Consider the following 19,905-nt stretch of genomic DNA (forward strand, 5'->3'; position numbering starts at 1 on the left):
GACTTTTGTAGCATGTTCATATTATTGGGAGCAGAACACCCATCTAATGAACATTTGACACAATTTATCTATTTATGTAGGAGTCTGGAATTAGCAAGTACAATTATCTAGAGTATGGACTAAAAAGAAGCCCTTGCTAATGTATTGCTACTTTTAGCATCCGATTCAACAAAAGAATCTTATTGTTCATGAATAGAGGGTATTTTGTGGCATGAAGAGGAACCTTCTAGAGAATATTAAAAGCAATGTTCCTGCTTACTTTGGGGTGGTGGAGGAGGGTTCATGGTACACCCTTTGTCGTTAAAGTGTTTGCTAATTCCAGTTTAAAACTGGTAGCGATATCTCAGCTTTCGAGTTACAATGCCACCTTTCACGGCTTACATCTGAAACTGCTTTCCAAATTACTTTTGGGTAGCCAACTTGTATTGGAGTGGAGGGGGGATCTATTCACCACATGGATGCTGCAATGCAGCCCATGTAGTACTTATGGATTTGTACGGTTTAATCAGTTGACTATCCAGTTCACTTTAGCACGGTTTAGGATTGATTTTCATGCTTGTCAGTGGTTCCTTTTTGAATCCTTGAGCCTGACCATGTTGCCACACAGGAAAATACTTCTATAACATCATGAAAATATCCACATTTTGTATGCCGTTTTCTAGAAAAATGTCAGTGGCTACTTTATCACCCTTTTTTACGTCGGCTTTATGTGGTAGTTCTGATAAAAGAGAAGGATTATGTTGGGTTCTGCTTGAAGCATATGTCTCGAGCTCGTGTTGCTAGTGGGGTTCCACTCGAGAATGGAGGGTTCTACGGCAGTTGAGTTGCTGCTGGGACCTGGAGGATGTTAGACGGAATAAACCAGATTCTTACCGTCAACGTTCCTGGAGTTTGCTGAAATTCTGGCAAGTTTTGGCAGATCTTCTGCCCGGCGCCCGGGCGCCCGCTCATATGCCAGTTGGTACAGACTGCAGGAGTTTCGCTATCGGCTTGAGTATGTAGCTGGAGCCAAAAACCATGTGGCTGATTGCTTATCCAGGTTACCTCTCTCATGTGAAAATGATGTTTTGGGGTGTGATGATTTAGAGATGGTTTGTGCTGTGTGTTCATTAGACGATACTACTGAGGGTGCTCTTTTGGAACATGAATGGTTGGAGAGTACTACTGAAGATGCTGATGTTATGAAGGTCATTGATCTCTTAGCTGGTGTATGGCCTAGCGACAAGGATTGCCCTTCCAAGTTAGTGCCGTACAAAAGGGTTAAGGATGAGTTATCTGTGGTTGATGGGGTATTAAGTCGAGGTGGTTTGTTGGTAGTTCCTGTGTCCATATGCAAGAGGATTTTGAATTTGGCTCATGACGCCATCCAGGGATTCGAACCATGAAACGTAGGGTAAGACAGGATTTTTGATGGCCTACCCTGGATAAGGATGTTGAGCATTTTGTTCGCGACTGCTGTGTATGTGTTACGGGTGACAAATTCCAGGTGACCCATCCTTCGCCGGTTGAACCTGTTGTGGTGAAGAACATCCCTGGACCAAATTGGCCTTCGACATTGCGGGTTCATTGTCTTTTTGATAGCAATGTCACCTCATGAACGAAATAACAAATAACATTTGCACAATGTGTGTCATGGCCTTGTACGCAATGTTCAAGGTGTCAAAATAGTGTTCTTGTGAAGTTGTTTTGTAAGCAAAGTGGTTATGGAGAAACTAACCCTGCACTGCCATGCAAGCAAATGTGTGTCAAAAGTCAATGTGTGAAAGAGAAGGCAACTTAAACGTGTGCATGTTAAAATGGCAGTGTTTGTTACAGGGCCTAATTGAGCTGCTAACGAAAGAACCAGAAGATCTGTTTTCAGTTTTTTATTATCTGACTTCCAGACCAGGATGTTGGATTGAATATGGGATTGATTGACACGTGATCTGTGTGTTTGACATGTTAGAATATCTCAAAACCTGACTGAATTGTAGCTGTGATAGTTGGGATTGAATCCATAATAGATTGAATCGAGTGAGTGTCGAAGTATACTAGTTGTGACAATTGGCGGGCTGAGTAATTGTATTTACTGTGCTCTAGTCTAAGGCTGTCCGGATGAGCCACAATGTATAATTTCCTAGCCTTAATACATGGTTTTGTTGATCCCCAGAAACAAGAAATGTCTCTGCTAATGTTAGGATAAAACTTTTTGGAATCCGAAGTGGGAGCATACCAAAAAGTAACTGAACCGAGAAGTCATTTTGAAGTTGAAGGCAGAACTATCATATAAAATCGATAATAGTCTTAGAAATCAGGGGGTTTAGGTTATCTTTCACCATATTTTTCCAAGATCTATTTATGAGATACCCAAGTAGTTAGGTTTTTCACATTTCTCCCATTTTATCTTAGAAACAGAGAAGGTTGTTATCAGTGATAGTAAATTCTGGATGTAGATCCTGTGATCTGTGAACCGTGTGCCTTAGATTCTCCTGCTCAAGTGGCTATTTTAAAAACATTTTTGTTCTGATATATGGCTAATGGGAAATTACTCAAAGTAAGAAACTGCCAGTGCTCACCTCTGCTCTTGTATTTATATAAAGCCACCTAACCTTTAATATGAAGTGCAGACACAGACAGTCCTCCTTCAGAGTTCTTAATAGGTAATCCTACTCTATGGGGTTAAAAGTCTTTTTTGTGTTGAAAGAGTTTGATTACTTCTTCTGTAGAGGCTAGCCAGAAGTGATATGAGAGAAATGTGATGATTCATCTGGGATCTCCCTTGTACCAAACCCACTTGTGACTCTTACATAGGACTAGGCATCATTTGGCACCATCTACTTGCTAGTAGTATCTTGGCTAATGGCCATATTCATCAGAGAGATTTGTCGATAACTGGCATAATTCAGCAGATCCTACCCAGACCAGCATATGAGCGAAATCCGTGCATTATTAGAAATTGATGTCAGTCCCTCAGCAAGCACAGTTGATTCTAGAGTGGATTTGCCTGGGAAAATCCAGGGAATTCATCTTCTATAAAAGATGTGTTATAGGGTAAGTCACATATCACCACAGATGTTTCATCAATAGTGATTTTCCCCTCTAAAGACTCCTGTCCTCGTCGGATAATCATAGGAGGTTGAAGAAGGCCATGAAAAAGTCCTCCGCCTCCATGTTGTCGGTGGTCTTTGTGAATATTTATAGAATCAATTGTAGAAGGGGGTGATACCACATACTTTGTCCAGGGGAGGCATGCAGAGTTCACCTTGATTATTGTAGACAGCCGAAATGGCGGTCTGTGATTCCTTTTGAGGTAATTGTACCCAGATAAGGAGTTGTCAAGCTTTTCTTCCTAACCATGGATCCACCACGTTAGTCTGCTTAATGCATATACAGCCATGGAGGGTAAGAGAGAAATGAGTGCATATTTCTCCTGTTTAAGAGAGGAAACGGACGGAACAACGCGGGATCAGCAACGCGTGTCCGATCAACTCAAGCGTAACCACACTTGCCTTAACCACACATATGCGTGATTAAGGCAATGTGCAGTCTAGTTGCCGAGCAGATGGGCATGGTAGAGGAAGAAGGGACGAGGAAGGACGATTAGGAATCGGGAGAGGAGGTGGTGAGGTAAGTGGGGTTAGAGCTGGGTCTTGGAGGGGACTAGTTTTTCAGGATATGGGTAGGTTTATTACCCAGGAGGGGGTTGGGTTGTTTGTAGTGTAGGGAGCAGTTTTAGGGCTCAGGGCCGGGGGGGAGGAGTCTGGGTAGTTGGCAGCTGTAGGGGACAGTTTTTAGGACTCAGGGCGGGAGGCTGGAGTTGGGGTAGTTTTTAGGATGGGGCAGTTATTAGGGATAAGCAGGGCGGGGGAAAAGGGACAGTTTACAGGGCAGGGGGCAGTTTTAGTCCTCAGGGCGGGAGGGGCTGGGTTGGGGTAGTTCAGGGATGTTGGGGAAGTATTTGGGGCGGAGGGCTGGGGTCAGGGTCATTTTTTGGGTGGGTGGGCAGTTTGTAGGGCAACGGTTGGGGGAAAGGGACAGTTTAGAGGGCAGGGGGCATTTTTAGACCTCAGAGTGGGGAGGGAAGAGTCTGGGTACTCTAGGCATGTAGGGGACAATTTTAGGGCTCAGGTCAGGGCGCCTGGTTCGGGGTCGTTTTTGGGGCATGAGTTTAATTTTTAGGGCTCAGGCCACAGGGAAAATAGACACTTTACAGGGCAGGGTTATGTTCTTTAGCATGCATGTCCCTTTATCCATCATGTCTTTACCATGAAGTTGCATGGGAAAGGCATGCGTGGTAAAGACGTGGTCGTGGTAGAGACCGCATGGTACAGGCATGCGTTATTCAGGCATGAGTTGTACCATCATACAACCGTTCAAGATGTAGTAGTGTTTGCACTGTGTGCGTTTGTCACATGCTTTGTCAGGTTTCTGATTGACTTCTCTAATTGCTTGTTACCCTTTGTGTTTGTTGTAGCAAGAGTTGAATTCATCATCATGTCTCTCCAAGAGGCCTTTCAGATTTATCTTTTGTATTAATGAGTGTGCTCTGGGTAGTCCTTTCCTCAAAGTATTTTTTTTTAAATACATTTATAATATTTCAAGAAAATACGTAAATATTGCAGTCAGTTACTGAGGCATCTCTTGGGAATCCCACTTACTGCAGCAATCCAAACGGCAGCATCTATTAATTAATCCTATTCCATGACGTCCTCGAACTCCTACATATAGATCCAATCTTGTGTGTAACGTGGTTAACTAAAGGTAATACGCAGATAATAAGGAGGGGTACATCATCTGGGTTAAGCATCATAGAGTGGATCAAATCTCTCTATTGGGAATGTCCCTCTCAGCTTTTAGCTCAGTCTTTGCTCTAAGCAAGTGTAGCGCTTTTACAACAGCCCATTTAAGGACGTTTTTTTGTGCCATCTCTCTGTGGGTGGTTTTAAATCCTTTAACCAAAGTATAGCAGTTGTATACATTGCTAACATAGTGACAAAAATATGTGTTCTCATTTTTCTCTTTGTTTTTTTACACAATGCCAGCAGACAATGATCAGTTTGTTACTCTACCAACTACTCCTTCTTTCCAGTTATTCTTAATTATTTGTTGCAACCGTAATATATTTGTGAAATCTGCATCCTTCTTGTGACAACTGAGACAGGCTGCTTTCAGCAATCATTTAGTGGCCTCTGTTTACTCTATGCAGGGTATTAAATTGTATCAGGCTTAATCTAACATTGCTTGATGCTTTGTTGACTTGCTCCAATGCTTCCACAGTTGTGCTCCCACTTGCCCTGACCCCACACTGATTTACAGCATCCTCTCCTAGTGAAGTGATACTACCATCAGACCTCTTAAAACCAGAATCCTTGAACACTACCAGAACATCAACAAACCGGAAGTAGGACCGCCACTAACAGAACACTTTCAGGAATACCATCCCCATCACAAAACATTCAAGTTCTTTGGACTGGAACATGTCGAACCGCAATCCAGAGGGGGCAATCGCGAACTACGCTTCAGACAGAAAGAGAGTGAATTCATCCTACGCATAGATACTGTAAACAAGGGACTCAATAAAGATGCAGAGTTGCACTATTGGTTGTACGAATGATCTGACTTACACCTTTGCACTGCCACAGCGTACATGAGATTAACCTGCCTGCAACCCCATTATTTCATATCTGCAGTATCTCCCGTACTCGCTTTCTGGATTTCTTTGCATAACAAAATAGTTTACCTCCCAAAACACACTTCTCTCTCACCATCTTCCCTCCAACTATCTCACTTTACCGGACGGGTTTCTGGCTCTTTGGTACACCCCACACAACTCCTTTTTATCTTTTCGTTACAGACTAGGTTCCATCGTCCCATGTGAAAGCTTTGGATATTCTTCCATCATTAGCTAGTTAAGAATGCGCACTGCGACCTACACTACGTGTCACCCGACGTCATCCCGTTTCACTTTGCTCCTACACATTCAGCTTTCCTAGGCTATACATATTAGATATCATCCTATATCCACTTGCAATCCCTACTTGATTTTAGATTTTGTACGACTATTCCAGACCTGAGGAACCCCTCGACCCTACCCCCCCCCCCCTCAGGCCCTAGTTCCTTTCTTCGATCCTTGATGGAATAACCTGTTTTTTTACATCCGTTTTCAATAGCTTTCCATCAATATTCTATTCCCTCTATCATCTTGTCACTTTAGCTCACCCTAATTCTATCTCCTTTTTACCACCTTGATTTTTGTCCACACCCCGGTTTACTTTTCCTTTGTCCTCTCCACTTAAAGATGGTCCTTTCCTTTGTTTTGGCCACAATCATTACATGACATTACGCCAAAGAATGCAGGCTATACGCTGCTCCCGGTCACATTTAGCATTAAGCTATGAGGCTTTCTGCCTTGAGAAAGCCCTTGGCCTGCCAGCCATATGGGCGAAACACGTATCGGATGTTTGTTTGGTCTATCTCTGGCAACTAACAAATACAGAATACTATATCTAAAACAACGTCAGATTTTTGGGTTTCTTACCCCAGGAACTGACGTATATGCATTAGGCACCAACCTATCATGTTTAAAATGATATTGCATTTCAGATTCACAAATGCAAAGGAAGTTTTTACCATGTATATCTGGCTGCACTAGCCTTACATGTATACCCCAGGATTAGTTCCTGCGGTATTGGTAGCAGTATTCATCTCTCAGCCAGCATGAACTGACTCCCTCAAACTAATGACTCATGTCATTGCACCCTTGCTGTTTCCAACTAGAGAGCACAACTTCTGATCAGAAGGCTTCCAAATAGAGTAGACACCGCATGTGGGCTTCTGGTGGTATGGTATGTGCTCCCACCAACTTATGGGTACACCTGTTCCACATGGGAACCATCAAAGAAATCTGGTGCAGATTTACTGGGTGCATTGTCCCCTTTTCAAGGTAGACATCTATTGATCCATAGATACTTGTCAGTAAAGACTTCTTCCCAGTGGGGCCATTTTCCCACCATGATGCTAACTATTGTTAACGTCACGCAAAATATTTCCATGTCTAGGAGTGCAAGTCCCTCTTGTTTATATTTCTGTTTTACAGTATCTAGTTTAATCCTATGGTCCGTTATGGCTCATACTATTATAGTGATACTGCTGTTTTGTTCGTGAAAAATGTGCTGTGCCACCAAATACCTGTGTAGCATCACCATCTTAAATAGGGCCACCCTTCCCATCTGCGAAAGTGGTAATTTGACCAACAGTTTCTCAGACCCGCTTAGGACGTCACTGTTCCTATATGTTACTTTTGAGGATGCCTTGGCCATTGTGCATCAGCCTCATGTCCACTTGTTCTGCCAGTTCTATGTTGGGCCATACTCCCCTCCCGTGCCAGCTCACCCATTGAAATAAACCTGTAATTTCACCAGTTTGTTATAAGCCTTGACACCAAAGCAGATTTTTGCAGTAGTCGTTATAGCAACAGAGGCGACCACTGTGGGTCCCTGAAGTAAATCATTGTTTGGTTCGCATACATAGATATCCCATAGGTGTGGTGTCAGGTGCCGTAAGCAACTCTATTGCAATGGCAAAAAGCAGTGGCGACAACGGACTCTTGTGGCGAGTGCAACTTCTGTCTTTCCCATATTCGAGACCTTGTGTTTACTCTGGCCCTCGGTAGAGTTTATATCTTCTAGTATTTTAAGTGGTTCTTCAGAGCCAAGAAACATTTGTGGTTTCAATAGCACCCTCAAAGAATCTAAATAAGAATGAATCTCCTTACATCCATCAAAGTGTTTCCCCAGTTGGAGTTGAATCCTTTTCTGTTGTCTGTCAGACATTGTGTGTAAGCGGAGACAAAAGACCTGTGACTTTATTAACACAGAGGATCAGTTAATGTCACTCTTAACGTTTGGGAATCCCTCAATTTGGTTTGCTTTTATATTCTTGGCAGTCTGTTTAGAAATGGGTTTCACACTCACCATAACACATATCTTTGGAGTCCTAACTTTCTCACGTTAGCTTAAATATTTGTTTACTTTGCAAAGTGGCTTTTAGTTTTGGATCCTGAACGGTTCACTAGAAGCACCTGGCCATCGAGTAGAACTATTACTAGTTTTTTGAAGCTTGAAAATCACCTGTTGATTGGAATTGCCAGAGAGCCCGAAGGGCTGAACTCCACTTGCAACCCCATAGTTCTGCAAAATACCCTCTTGGGGGGGGTAGTTAAATCTGTTCCAGAAAGTTCTTTATTTGGGGAATTGCAACCGCATTCAGCTTTGCACATAGCTCTGTGATATTGGGTCCTGACATGGCTGTGGTATTTGACTCATGCCCGTGACTAAGATCTCAATAATAATGCACCCCAAATAGTTCACATAGGATACTTAGCTAAGTAAAGATATGGAAACAGGTCTCTGGGGTGGTGAAACTCTAGATGTCCGCTTTCTACAGTCCCTTTTTCATTATTTACATTCTTTTCTTGTGTATGTGTCTATCTTTTACTCTGACTGTTGATAATTTTCTAGGGTGTCTGGTGAGTGGTGATAGTGTTGAGTTCTAGGCATATACAGCATTCCGCAATTGCCCCTACATTAGTGATTGAGGGGTTTCTCATTGACCATATTGTTTTTGGAAATCCTTATGCTTGTCAAAGAAGATGAGTTCATTCTGTTTGTAGTACTGTATAGTGAAGGAGAGTACAAGAGTAATAGGAGTGTGCTGTTTGACTCATACCATGAAGTTGAACGGTTGCCTTTTACCTGGCCTGATATTTACTACTGAATAAATCATGTGCTTTGGTTATTGATTGTGATGTATTTTCCAACTTATTTTCCAGCGCACTGCCACCCTTCTTAAAGAACACAAGCAAAGAGGGCGATCTAGTGTATTCCGTGATAAACGTTTTGGCGAGTATGATACCAAATTAACACCGGAGGAGAAGATGATGAAGAGGTTTGCCTTAGAAAGACAGGTAACTTGATGAATGTGATAGTGGATGTGTACAATAGTGTTTTTCTTATCCTGACTGGTTTGTGTATGTTTAGAGTTATGAAATATGAAGAACTGCCTGGGCGGAGGCAGTGAAATTGTGTTCTAAATGTGAATACTTGGTTTCAGACAAACGGGCAAGGTCTGTCACAAAGTAATGTGCCTTTTTTTTTACCACCGACTCTTTAATATTCTTTTCGGTCCAAAATTAATTGGGTGCCACATTTGATGTGTAGTCACCTGAAAGTCAGGCAGAAACATGGGGATTTCTGATATTTGCACCAGTCTCTGTACAACTGATGTTCTACCGTACTTATCATCCTGTGACCTTTTTCATAAACTAGGTGACCAAAGTAACTAAAGTTTTACATGAGCTGCACTCTTCATTATATGTAGAGTAATCAAATGTCAATTAAGAAAAATGGCATTCAGTTATTTTGTGATGCACATTTCCCAAAGGGCAAAAAATTACCTTAATTAGTATTAACATAAATGAGATAGAATTATTTTTCCAGAGCTTAATAGAATCTGTAAAAGGACGTAACCTTTGAAGTGCTAAGCGATTTAGATAAAACCTTTTAAGTGATCTACATACACTGTTTTTTTACATATAAAATTTTGTTTAAACTGTACCAAAATAATTTGTTTTCTTAGCGTAACCATGAAAAGAAGAACCTGTTTAATCTCAACGAAGATGAAGAATTGACTCATTTTGGGCAATCGCTGGCAGACATTGAAAAGCTTAATGACATAGTTGATAGCGATAGTGAAAATGAAGAGCAAGGAGCATTGTCAGGTAAGGTTTGAGTGTCATTGTTTGTAGTGCATGTTCTTCATGACATACTTAAGTTCTATGTGGATAGCATATTTGTTAAGCTCTTTTTTTTCTTTTTTTAATAACACTTTATTTTCCAAATAAAGGAGACAATTCACATTGCATTGCATATGGTTTTTGCACAACCAAAAACAAATCGTACCTGACAGTTTGTGATGTAATTGTGGACAAAATATTGACCCATTGTAACGCTGACCAGTCCTCCGGATCGGTTTGATGAATGAGAGGTCCACCTCTTGATCTAACCAATCCTTCAAGCCGTGATGGCACAGGTCATCGGAAGGATCAAGTGGGGGAAGGAAAGGAAGGGAACAGCGGGGAAGGAGATCTGAAATGAGAAGAAATAGAACAGACAATGGTAAACATCACCTTCATAAACACATGTTATACGAAAGCCAGGTCTCTAAGCCAAGCCAGGTACGGAACCCCTGTACCTGCAAAGAACATCCATGTAGTGCTTGCGATAGAAACAAAAGTAGAGGGGGTGGCTTCTGTGAGGGCGACTTGTTTTGGGTATTTCTGCAGGAACGAGAGAAAGAACAATCAACATTCACGCACAATCCCACTCTTTATTTTCGTATCTCCCTTTATACTCAGGCATGGAGTTCTGGCCAAGCACCTACCCTTCTCTAGACTCCACCGTTCCTCACAGGGATAGAGCGTAGACCTCTACCACTCATGCCAACCCCTGTTAAAGATAGAGCCAGAGATAATACCATTAACAATACTGTGGATATGTTACGTCACATAACACAGCAAGCCACATGCATTCAGTCACTTAGCTCATCCCCTCAATCACTACTTTGCTTTGTAGCGTAACCGTCTATGATCCAGACAACCTTGGCAGTGTTTGTATCCAGTGTAATGACTCTTACACGGACTTCGGCTGGACCATAGTACCTAGAAAAACTCTTTGTAGGGAAGACGCCCCCAGGACTTATAGTGGCAGCGCACCTCCACCGGCCGACAATGCAGGCCGATCACATCCGGAGCGCCAGTAGCGCTGACCCCCAGTGAAGGTCTCTCACCCCCGAAAATGCAGGCCGATCAAATCCAGAATGCAAGTAGAGCGGTAAACCAAGGAACGCCAGCCTCCGCACGAGCAGCCGCTCACCAACGGAGGTTGGCACAAGGACAAGAACAAGCAGTGGTGCAAGCACCCTTACCGGACCAGGATTTCTAGAACTGGAACTGTAGCGGACGAAAGTACCTCGAAGCTGAGAATTTCCGACAGCGTTCCGGGACTCAACTTCCTGCTTTATGCGTCTTCTCGCGACGTCGAGCGTGACGCGCTGGGCATCCTGGGTAGTGTAGTTCGTGGCAGCGCGGTGGACAGCCGGTGACGTTTCTTTGTTTCTCCTGACGTGCGCTCGCCGGGATGTAGTCATGACACCCATACAGTGACAACACCCAATGGACACCGGATCCTGACCCCACCCACTCACCGCCCCATTCCGAACTATAAAACTTTAAGCAGTCGATTTCCTGTGAACACTCTGAGCCGCAGCCTCACAACGAGTTTCTGCCACGTCGTGCCGTGCGACAGTGTGCAGTACCCGCCTCTCAGCCCACACCCTCCGGCACTATGCCATTGTCTGCCTGTGAGGTGGAAGCTTGCTTGACCGTGGCCAGGTGTGCTCTCAGCGGTCCCCATGTGTCTTTAGGATGGGATGTCGGTGGCATCAAACTGGCATATAACTCTGCATTAGTGTTGCAGTACACTAAGCTACGCAGCCAGTCTTGTAGCTTGGGGGTCGTTTTCTTGCCCCAGTGGATGGCCACATCCCTCTTCATCAGCGACAGCCCCAGGGACGCCAACCTCCTAACTTTCTTGGGAATATGAACTGTATAACCCAGGAGGGCAATTTCAGGAAGGGGGACAAGTGGGATCCCAATGATTTTCCCCAGTGTCTCATGTACCTCTGCCCAGTAGGTCTGTAAACGAGGACAGGACCAAGCCAGATGAAGAAAGCCAGCATGTGGGAGGTGCATTTCAAGCAATTGTGAGGTTTAGTAGCATCAATCTTGTGGGCCACGGCTGGTGTGAAATAAGCACGGCGGAGAAATGTAAAATGTCGTAACTTATGGTGGCTGTTAAGCGAGATGTCCCTGGTGACCATACAACACTTCTTCCATTGGTCGTCTGTGATCGCCCCACCCACATCCACCTCCCATTCCTGTCCGATCTTGGTGTCCTCTACAGGAAGGAGCTGGGCGCAGGACTTGTACATTTTAGAAATTAGGTGTGCACCATTTATGCTCTCCAGGACCAAGCTAAGCTGGGGGAATGAGTCCGGCTCAACCGGGAATGAGGGTAACTCCGCTCGCAAAGCAGCTTTCATTCTGCACATTATGAAGCGGGTCATAAAACTGCAATCCAGGAATCTGTCGTCTTCGTCTATTGTGAAAACATGCCCCCCGGGGAACATAGATCACCTAGCTTAGCTATGTCTGCTGTTGCTAATGTGCGCTGTACTATTCGCTCTCCAGTGATTGGGAACCATCCGGTATTGGGCAAAGGCAGGGCGGAGGAGTATAAAGATGTGGCACCCGCGCGCCTTTGCAGTTTATCCCAGGCCCAAGCAGTCGTTGACACTGTCTGGATATCCCGCTTGTCCCGTGGGAAACCACTCTGCAGCACCTTGCTCAGTTTGTCCGGAAGAACTAGGTCCGCCTCTGGTCTCAGAAACGGGATACGTGCGTCGAGGTGAATCCAGGCGTGCGCGTGCAGTTGGAAGTCTGGGACATTAAAACCTCCTCTGTCATAAGGCAGGGTCAGTATGGACCAGCGAACTCGAGGACGTCTGCCACCCCATACCAGTCGGATCGTAAGCGACTTTAGAGTGCGAAAGAAATCGTCCGACAGGGGCACAGGGATATTATTAAATAGATGTAACAATTTGGGGAGAACCACCATTTTTAATATGGCTACCCTACCAGCTAGTGACAAGGGTAGTCTCAGCCATCTTTCCACCTGCTCTTCTATCTTTTGGAAGGTCTGCCCATAGTTCAAGCGTATGATCAGAGTGGTTTCCAGGTGAATGTGGATGCCAAGATATTTCACCGAGTCTTGGCACCATTCAAGGGGGAATTCGCAGTGCCATCTGACTGTGCTCTCTGTTAGCGGGAATATAATAGATTGGTACCAATTGATGTCCAGCCCCGAGAATCTGCCAAATCGGATAATTTCACGAATTAGAGGAGCCAGGTTTAGGTGGGGCTCCCGGACATACAGGATGGTATCATCTGCATATAGGGAAGCTATGAGCGGGCCCGTTTTGAATTGTAGCCCTCTATGCAGATGGCGTTCTTGGAAATGTCTGACTAGTGGGTCCATTGCTAAAATGATTAGTAGGGAGCAACCCGTTCTAGTCCCGCGGTATAAACGAAACGACTTGGACAGTGTGCCATTCAAGCGGAGTTGTGCCAAGGGGCTGCTGTATAGTAAGGAAACAATTGTGATGAAACTGTAGGGTAGGCCCATGCGCTGCATTACTTCCACTAGGAATGGCCATTCCAAAGAGTCAAACGCTTTCTCAGCATCAAGCAACACCGCTGCGCTGCTGCAGGAACCTCCGGTTGGATTCTGTGCAGCACAGTGAACAGTGTTCGGAGGTTCAAGGATGTGGAGCGTTTGGGTACAAAGCCAGACTGCATTGGGGAGATGATGTACTCCATCAGCTTGTTGGCGAGTACTTTCGCCAGTATTTTGTTGTCCCAGTTCAGTAGGGACAGCGGTCGGTAAGAACCGCACTGTTTAGGACCTTTACCCGGCTTCGGAAGAAGAATAATCACAGCTTCACGCATCGTGAGGGGGAGGCTTTGTTTTTCCAAGGCCTCTGCATACACCTCAATTAACTGGGGGGCTAAAATATCCTTGAACTCTTTCTAGAAGTCCCCGGTGAATCCATCTAATCCCGGGGCAGTAGAGCCCCGCATGGAGTTTATGGCAAGTAGAACATCAGCAACGGAGATTGGCGCTGCCATGAAGTCAAGCATGTGTTTCTCCAAAAACACCAGTGCGATTTCTTCTAGATACTTGGTCTGTGCCGTACCGTCAGGGTTGGCTCTAGACGTGTATAGCGTAGTATAGTAATCTAGGAACTCATCCCGGATAGTCACTGTGGAAGTGAGAGTGGTGCCATTTGCAGAGTGTAATTCAGTAATATAGTTTTTGCTGTAAGGTGGTCTCAGCATTTGCGCAAGGACTCTGCCGGGCCGCTCACCCTCCCCATATCTTCTGGCCGTGTGATATTTCCCCATGTATAAAATCTCGCGATCCGCTGTTTCCCTGTATTCAGCAAATAGGGCAAGTCTCGCAGCCTGAGCAGCTGTGTCCGGGAGTGTCGCAAGTTGGGAGTCTATTGCAGCTATTTCTTGCTCGATGCGAGTCATCGTCTGTCGAAGATCTCTAAGTACCCCCGCCTGCTTGGAAATGCGCACTCCCCTGATAACTGCTTTAAAACCTTCCCACAGAACCGCCGCGGTGTCCACCGAGCCGGTGTTAAGCTCAAAATAGTCCTCTATCGCTTCCCTGACCACAGCCTTGAACAGGTAGTCTTGGATGGCTCTACCAGGGAAGCGCCACTGTTTCTCGTACCCCTCTGGACATGGGAGCCTTAAATGTAAAACTATCGGGGAGTGGTCAGAGTACGTGCAAGGAAGCGTAGTATGGGAGTCAAACCAGTCTGCAACCGCGGGATAGATCAGCCAGTAATCTATCCTTGACCAGGTGCCGTGTGGGCCAGAGTAATGGGTGGAGGCGGTAAGGGCGGGGTTACGCTGCCACCAAATGTCAATTAAAGTGTGTTGTTCACAGAGGTCCCTCAATGCTCGCCGTGCGCGTGGCTGGCGTCCGGCACCTTGGAGGTGCTGTCCAGGACGGGGTGCATTAATAAGTTGAGCTCTTCTCCCAGGAGTAGTGCATGGGGGCCTAGTTTTGTGACCCGTGTGTTCAGATCATGGAAAAAATCAGGGGCATCTACATTGGGAGCATAAACATTAACCAAGGTGTCTGTGTGGCCATGTAGGATACCCGTGACTATCACGTATCTGCCCCCTGGTTCTCGGGTCACATCTGTAAGTGTAAAAGGTACTCTACGGTAGACCAATATAGCTGTGCCCCTAGCGTAGTTGCTGTAATTGGAAAAAAACCTGTACGGGCCCCAGCTAGTGCCAAAATGGGCTGAATTAGTAATGGGGAGAAGTGTCTCTTGTAAGTATGCTATGTCGACCTTGTGTCGCATGAGATAGTGGATCACCTGCCGCCTATTGCAGGTATTATTGAGCCCCCTGACATTCCAGGACATGAAGGTGACGGCCGAGGGCCCCTGTATGTTACCTAACCGTGGCATTTGACCAGTGTGTGAACTCTTGTCTGTCAGGACGTGTACTCAACGTCAATGTGACAAGCAATGCTACTATAAAGTGTGCACAATAACCAAAACAATGTGCGCATCTGACCCCTACCCCCATCCCCCCCACCCAGCCGCCCTCCATCCCGAAGGTGGCCATCCCTTTCAAAATACACCCGCCCGTCGGTCATAGGGACCGTAAGGCTAACAACCAAGGACCAATAGGTGGACCCCATGAATGCACTAAGCCAGACACACAGGATACACCCGGGGGGGTGGCAGCCCGCAATCAGACCAGCCAAGTGAAATGTCTGATAGTAACGTTAAACAATATGAAATCCCCATAGCAGAGTAATAAAGCAAGTAGATACAATCAAACCATCATCCAGTTCCAGAGTTTGAAAAAAGTTCAGCGCTAGCATCCGATCCACTGTGTGGCAGTGAGGCATGCACGCCCTCCGTCGAATTCCGTGTGCTCCGCACCCTATATGTGCGACAAAATTTCTGGGCCTCCGTAGGAGTGTCAAATATTTTGGACCTGCCGTCAAAATCTACTTTCAGCCTCGCTGGATATAGCATTCCATATTTAAGCTCAAGGTTACGAAGCGTGGCCTTCACGAGTGACACATCTATATAAATATATCAAAATAAACAAAGCAATATCCCTCGTGAACAATGTGATTCACATAAGATAGTACAATGCGCCCTCATTCAGCACCAGTGTTCCATAACAATTCTGCACTTGCGTTGGAGCCGCTGTGATGTGGGGAAGCAAGTGCACCTTCCACCGAGTTCTGTGAGTTCCGAGTCTTGTACGTGAAGCAGAATTCCTGGGCCGCTGTAGGGGAGTAAAATTTCCGCGATCTGCCACCCATGTTCACCTTCAGCCTCGCAGGGTATAGCATGCCATATTTGAGTTCGAGATTGCGCAACGTAGCCTTAACACCCAGAAATCTGCGCCGTGCCTCCTGAACCATTGGAGTGAAGTCAGGATAGAATGATAATTTGGACCTCTGCCATTCAACAGTGCCGCGTTCTCTTACTTGTCGGAGCGTGGTGTCCCGGTCCCTAAAATTCAGAAGGCGCACTATGATGGATCTAGGGGGGAGGCCTGGATTCGGCCTGGATTCAGCCTAGGTCCGAGTGACCTATGTTCCACGACATAACCAGGAGTAAAGGCCTCACTCCCAAACAGATCAGTCAGTAACTTCTCAACAAAAAGGTCCATTCGGCCCATGGGTGTCGTCTCCGGAACCCCCATTATACGGACGTTGTTGCAGCGTTCGCGCGCCTCCATGTCCTAGTTTTTTTATGACCACTTCTTTAAGTAGTCGTTCCGCCCTCTCCAGCCGCTTCAGAGATTGTGCTGTCCCGTCCTCCAGGTCTGAGACCCGAGCCTTGGCGATGTCAAGGCGTCCGTCGTGACCCTGCACCTTGGCGCCCAATGATGCGATCGTCTGGTCCAGGGAATCAAAGCGTGAGTCCAGCGCCTTGAATCCCGCCTTCATTTCCAGCAGCAATGAGGCGACGGAGGCATCTGAAGTCTCAGGAGGTGCTACGGCAGGGCTTTTTTCAGCCATAGTCGTGCTGTGCGAAGTTGTGCACTCGTTCACTTTCCCAAAAGGCAAGGTTCTCTGCCTGGGATCCCTGCGTCCCATTCCGCGACTGCAGAGCGGTAGGAGGGAACCGGGGGGACAGAATAGAGTCAGTGCGGGTGGCTGGCGGGAGCCTTGACTTGCTGGTGAAGACTGGACAAGATGGCGGCACCTTCCCCCAGGAGATGTGAAAGCAATGATGCCAAGCGTAGGTGTCACAGAGCAGGCAGGGCGCAAATGGTCAGTGTGCAGAGGGTACTGGTGGTGCCCATTAGTGTGCCTTAGGCCGGATGCAGTGATCTGGAGGTGCAGACTAATTTGTGGCATATGTGGCCTAGCGCTGTCTTGTCGTACTTCGTGGCACCTCAGCCCCGCACCCGCCGTCTTCCACACGACAATGCAGGCGCTCGGCACTCAGCTGATCCTGTGCCGCATTGCTTCCGCCGCTTTATGTGCCGGATTTAGGATCTCGACGTGGGCTATGTTCGAGAGGAAATCGCTCATGAGGCTGGCTGAAAGCTGGAGCTTCACTAGCTGGCGGCCATCTTCGCCGCCGGCTCGGCCACGCCCCCATTTGTTAAGCTCTTAGCTGGATTACAGCTACAGCAAGCTTATTGTGATCTTTCATCAAGTTCATGCATCAAGTTCACGTATAACTTTTCTAAAAATAATTTACAGCTGAAGCCTTCCGATTCCCTGATCAAACCTCCAGAATTTCCATTCTTTTGTTTTAAATCTGTTTTTCTTATATCATAATCAAACCATCACATTACATCAACAACATTTGACAGTAAAGCAATAAGACGCTATGAGGAGGGTTGCAACTGAACCTTTCCCTTGCAGAGCTCCAGGGATGCTATGGAATAGCCAGCAAATTTGAATGTTGCGTATTAAATAAAAAATGGGGGGGGGGGGTGAGAGAAAGATTGGCTTTTACAGTAAACAGCTGGTGTAGATTACAAATCAACCATCTCCAATCAAGAATAACTATTCTGTCAATTTATAGAAACGGAAGAGAAAGCGAAAAAGGTAGAAAGAGGGAAAGCAGAAGATAAGAGAGAAGGGGGGTGAGAAGTGTCACATATGGTGGGGTGGATTAGGGCAGAGGGGGCCTCGCACAAGATGCGTCCGGTGTGTGTGTCCCTGTCATGCCCTCCCCGCTGATGGCCTCTGAATGAGGGAGGGGCGGGGAGAAGGGAGGGCATCCGGCATCTCCCACCAAATCCTAATAAGTCTCCCCTCGAGGGAGTATAGCATCCTCGAATAGCTGGAGAGCCCTCACGTGGGGGGGTACAGATAAGAATCGCGCATGCTCCAGTTTAGAGAGGTGCAGCACTAATGGTTGCCAGACCCATGTGAATTTAGTGTTAGTGTGTGCTTGAAGGCTGGAGTGAAGCTCCATTGCCATTACATGCCAGAGACGGGTGAACTACACCGAGGACGGGGGAGTCGGGGCATTTATCCAGTGCAATGCAATGACCTGTTTTGCTGCGCCTAGCATATGAAGAGTCAAGCACCAGGCTGAGTGTATCAGTGCTGTAAGAGATCGGGGTCGAAGTCCAAGAACCGCTGTCCCTGGTGTATTTAGAATAGGGAATCCCAATACCTCCCTGATGTCCCTCAGTACTTCTTTCCAGAAAAATGTCAGGAGTCGGCATGACCACCAGATATGAATGAACGAGCCTATGTCTGCCTTACAGCGCCAACATATAGCCGTGGAGGTGGGAAACATATTCTGGAGTTTAAGGGGGGTCATAACCTTGTAAGCTGTTTCCTGTTGCGCAACACTTTTGAAAGTGCTGGGGATGTCTTTCCATAATTGTTCCTAGTGTTCAGGGGGGTTTCCTTCTGAGATATCTGCGTGCCATCTCCGTTGGTATGTGTAGAGGGGTAGCACTTTCGAGTGTTGGAGGACCTTGCAGGTCCGAGAGATCAGGACCCTGGAGCCATCAAAGGAGAGAACTAGGGTCTCTAATGGGGTGAGCTGACGTGTAGCTCCATCCTTGTGCGAGGGGTTATGCAGCCAATGCCGGACCTGAAAGTATTGCATGCGTGCCGTTAATTGGAGTTGAAATTCCTGCCTACAGAGATCAAAAGATTTGAAAGTGCCTCCCTCAAAACAATAGGCGATCGTGCGACACTCTCCGGCTGCCCAAGCCTGAAAGGAGGTGGCTGCAAGGCTGGGGGGTTTGGATTGCGGGGGGAGGTGTGTTAGGGGAGGAGAAAGAGGTGAGGCCGCGGGCAATCTCGTCCCATATCTTCATAACAGTCCGAGTTGGAGTAGCGATGTAGGCGCTGTGCGTTCCTCTGCAGCCAGGCAAGTTCCCAGAGTGAGCGGCAGGCCACTGCCCTGCCCATATGAAACCAGTGCTTCTCGCTTTCGCGAGCCACCCACTCTGAGACGAATTGCAGGTGTGACGCCCAATAATAGACTAAAAAAATCGGGACACGCCAAGCCCCCGGTCATTCTGCAATATTAAGAGTTTAGTGGAGGATCTCTGCTTCCCCTTGCCACAGATAAAAGCAGTAACCTCCCTCTGGAGGCTTAAGATGTCTCGCTGGGGGATAGGGGTTGGAAGGGCTTGAAAAAGGTATAATAGTTTAGGGAGGATCGACATCTTAACCGCATTGAGGCGGCCTAGCCATGATATGGGACGTTACCTCCATTTCCTGAGGTCCTAACTAACCTGAATTCCTGCAATTAGGTCAATTCGCCTGAGTCCAAGATTCTAATGTGGCTGTGATGTTGAGGCCCAGGTAGCGAATCGTTCGGGAGGCCCATTGAAAGGGGGTGCAATCACTAAGTTCAGTGATCATCTGATGGGGGAGCGAGAGGTTCAACGCCTGAGATTTGGTGAAATCCATTTTAAGCCCGGAGAGCTGCTCAAATTGAGACAGTAGGGGAAGCAGTGCTGGGAGGGAGCTCTCTGGATCGGTAAGAGTCAGAAGTAGATCATCTGCGAAAACCGCGATCTTGTGCTCGTCCCTCCTGAAAGGTATGCCCTTGATTGCTACTGATTGGCGCACTGCTATCGCTAAGGGCTCTATTGCCAGAGCGAAAACCAGAGGTGACTGGGCATCCCTGGCGCGTTGCCCTGCGAATCAAGAAAGGGGGTTAGGAGGCCATTAACTGATCTGCGCAGACGAGGCTGCATAGGGA

The 19,905-nt window shown here is 46.5% G+C and overlaps 1 protein-coding gene across 1 annotated transcript in view; it reads left to right on the forward strand.

Moving 5' to 3' along the window:
• Window positions 1–19,905, forward strand: part of NOP14 (NOP14 nucleolar protein) — a 213,187-nt gene that overhangs the window by 43,448 nt on the left and 149,834 nt on the right. The window contains exons 2-3 of the mRNA XM_085642502.1: window positions 8,810–8,944; window positions 9,616–9,757. Of these exons, the coding sequence (XP_085498628.1) occupies window positions 8,810–8,944; window positions 9,616–9,757 (277 nt within the window). The remainder of the gene's footprint in view (window positions 1–8,809; window positions 8,945–9,615; window positions 9,758–19,905) is intronic.

The sequence above is a fragment of the Triturus cristatus genome, chromosome 2_2 (assembly GCF_964204655.1).
Source record: "Triturus cristatus chromosome 2_2, aTriCri1.1, whole genome shotgun sequence".
Lineage (NCBI taxonomy): Eukaryota > Metazoa > Chordata > Amphibia > Caudata > Salamandridae > Triturus > Triturus cristatus.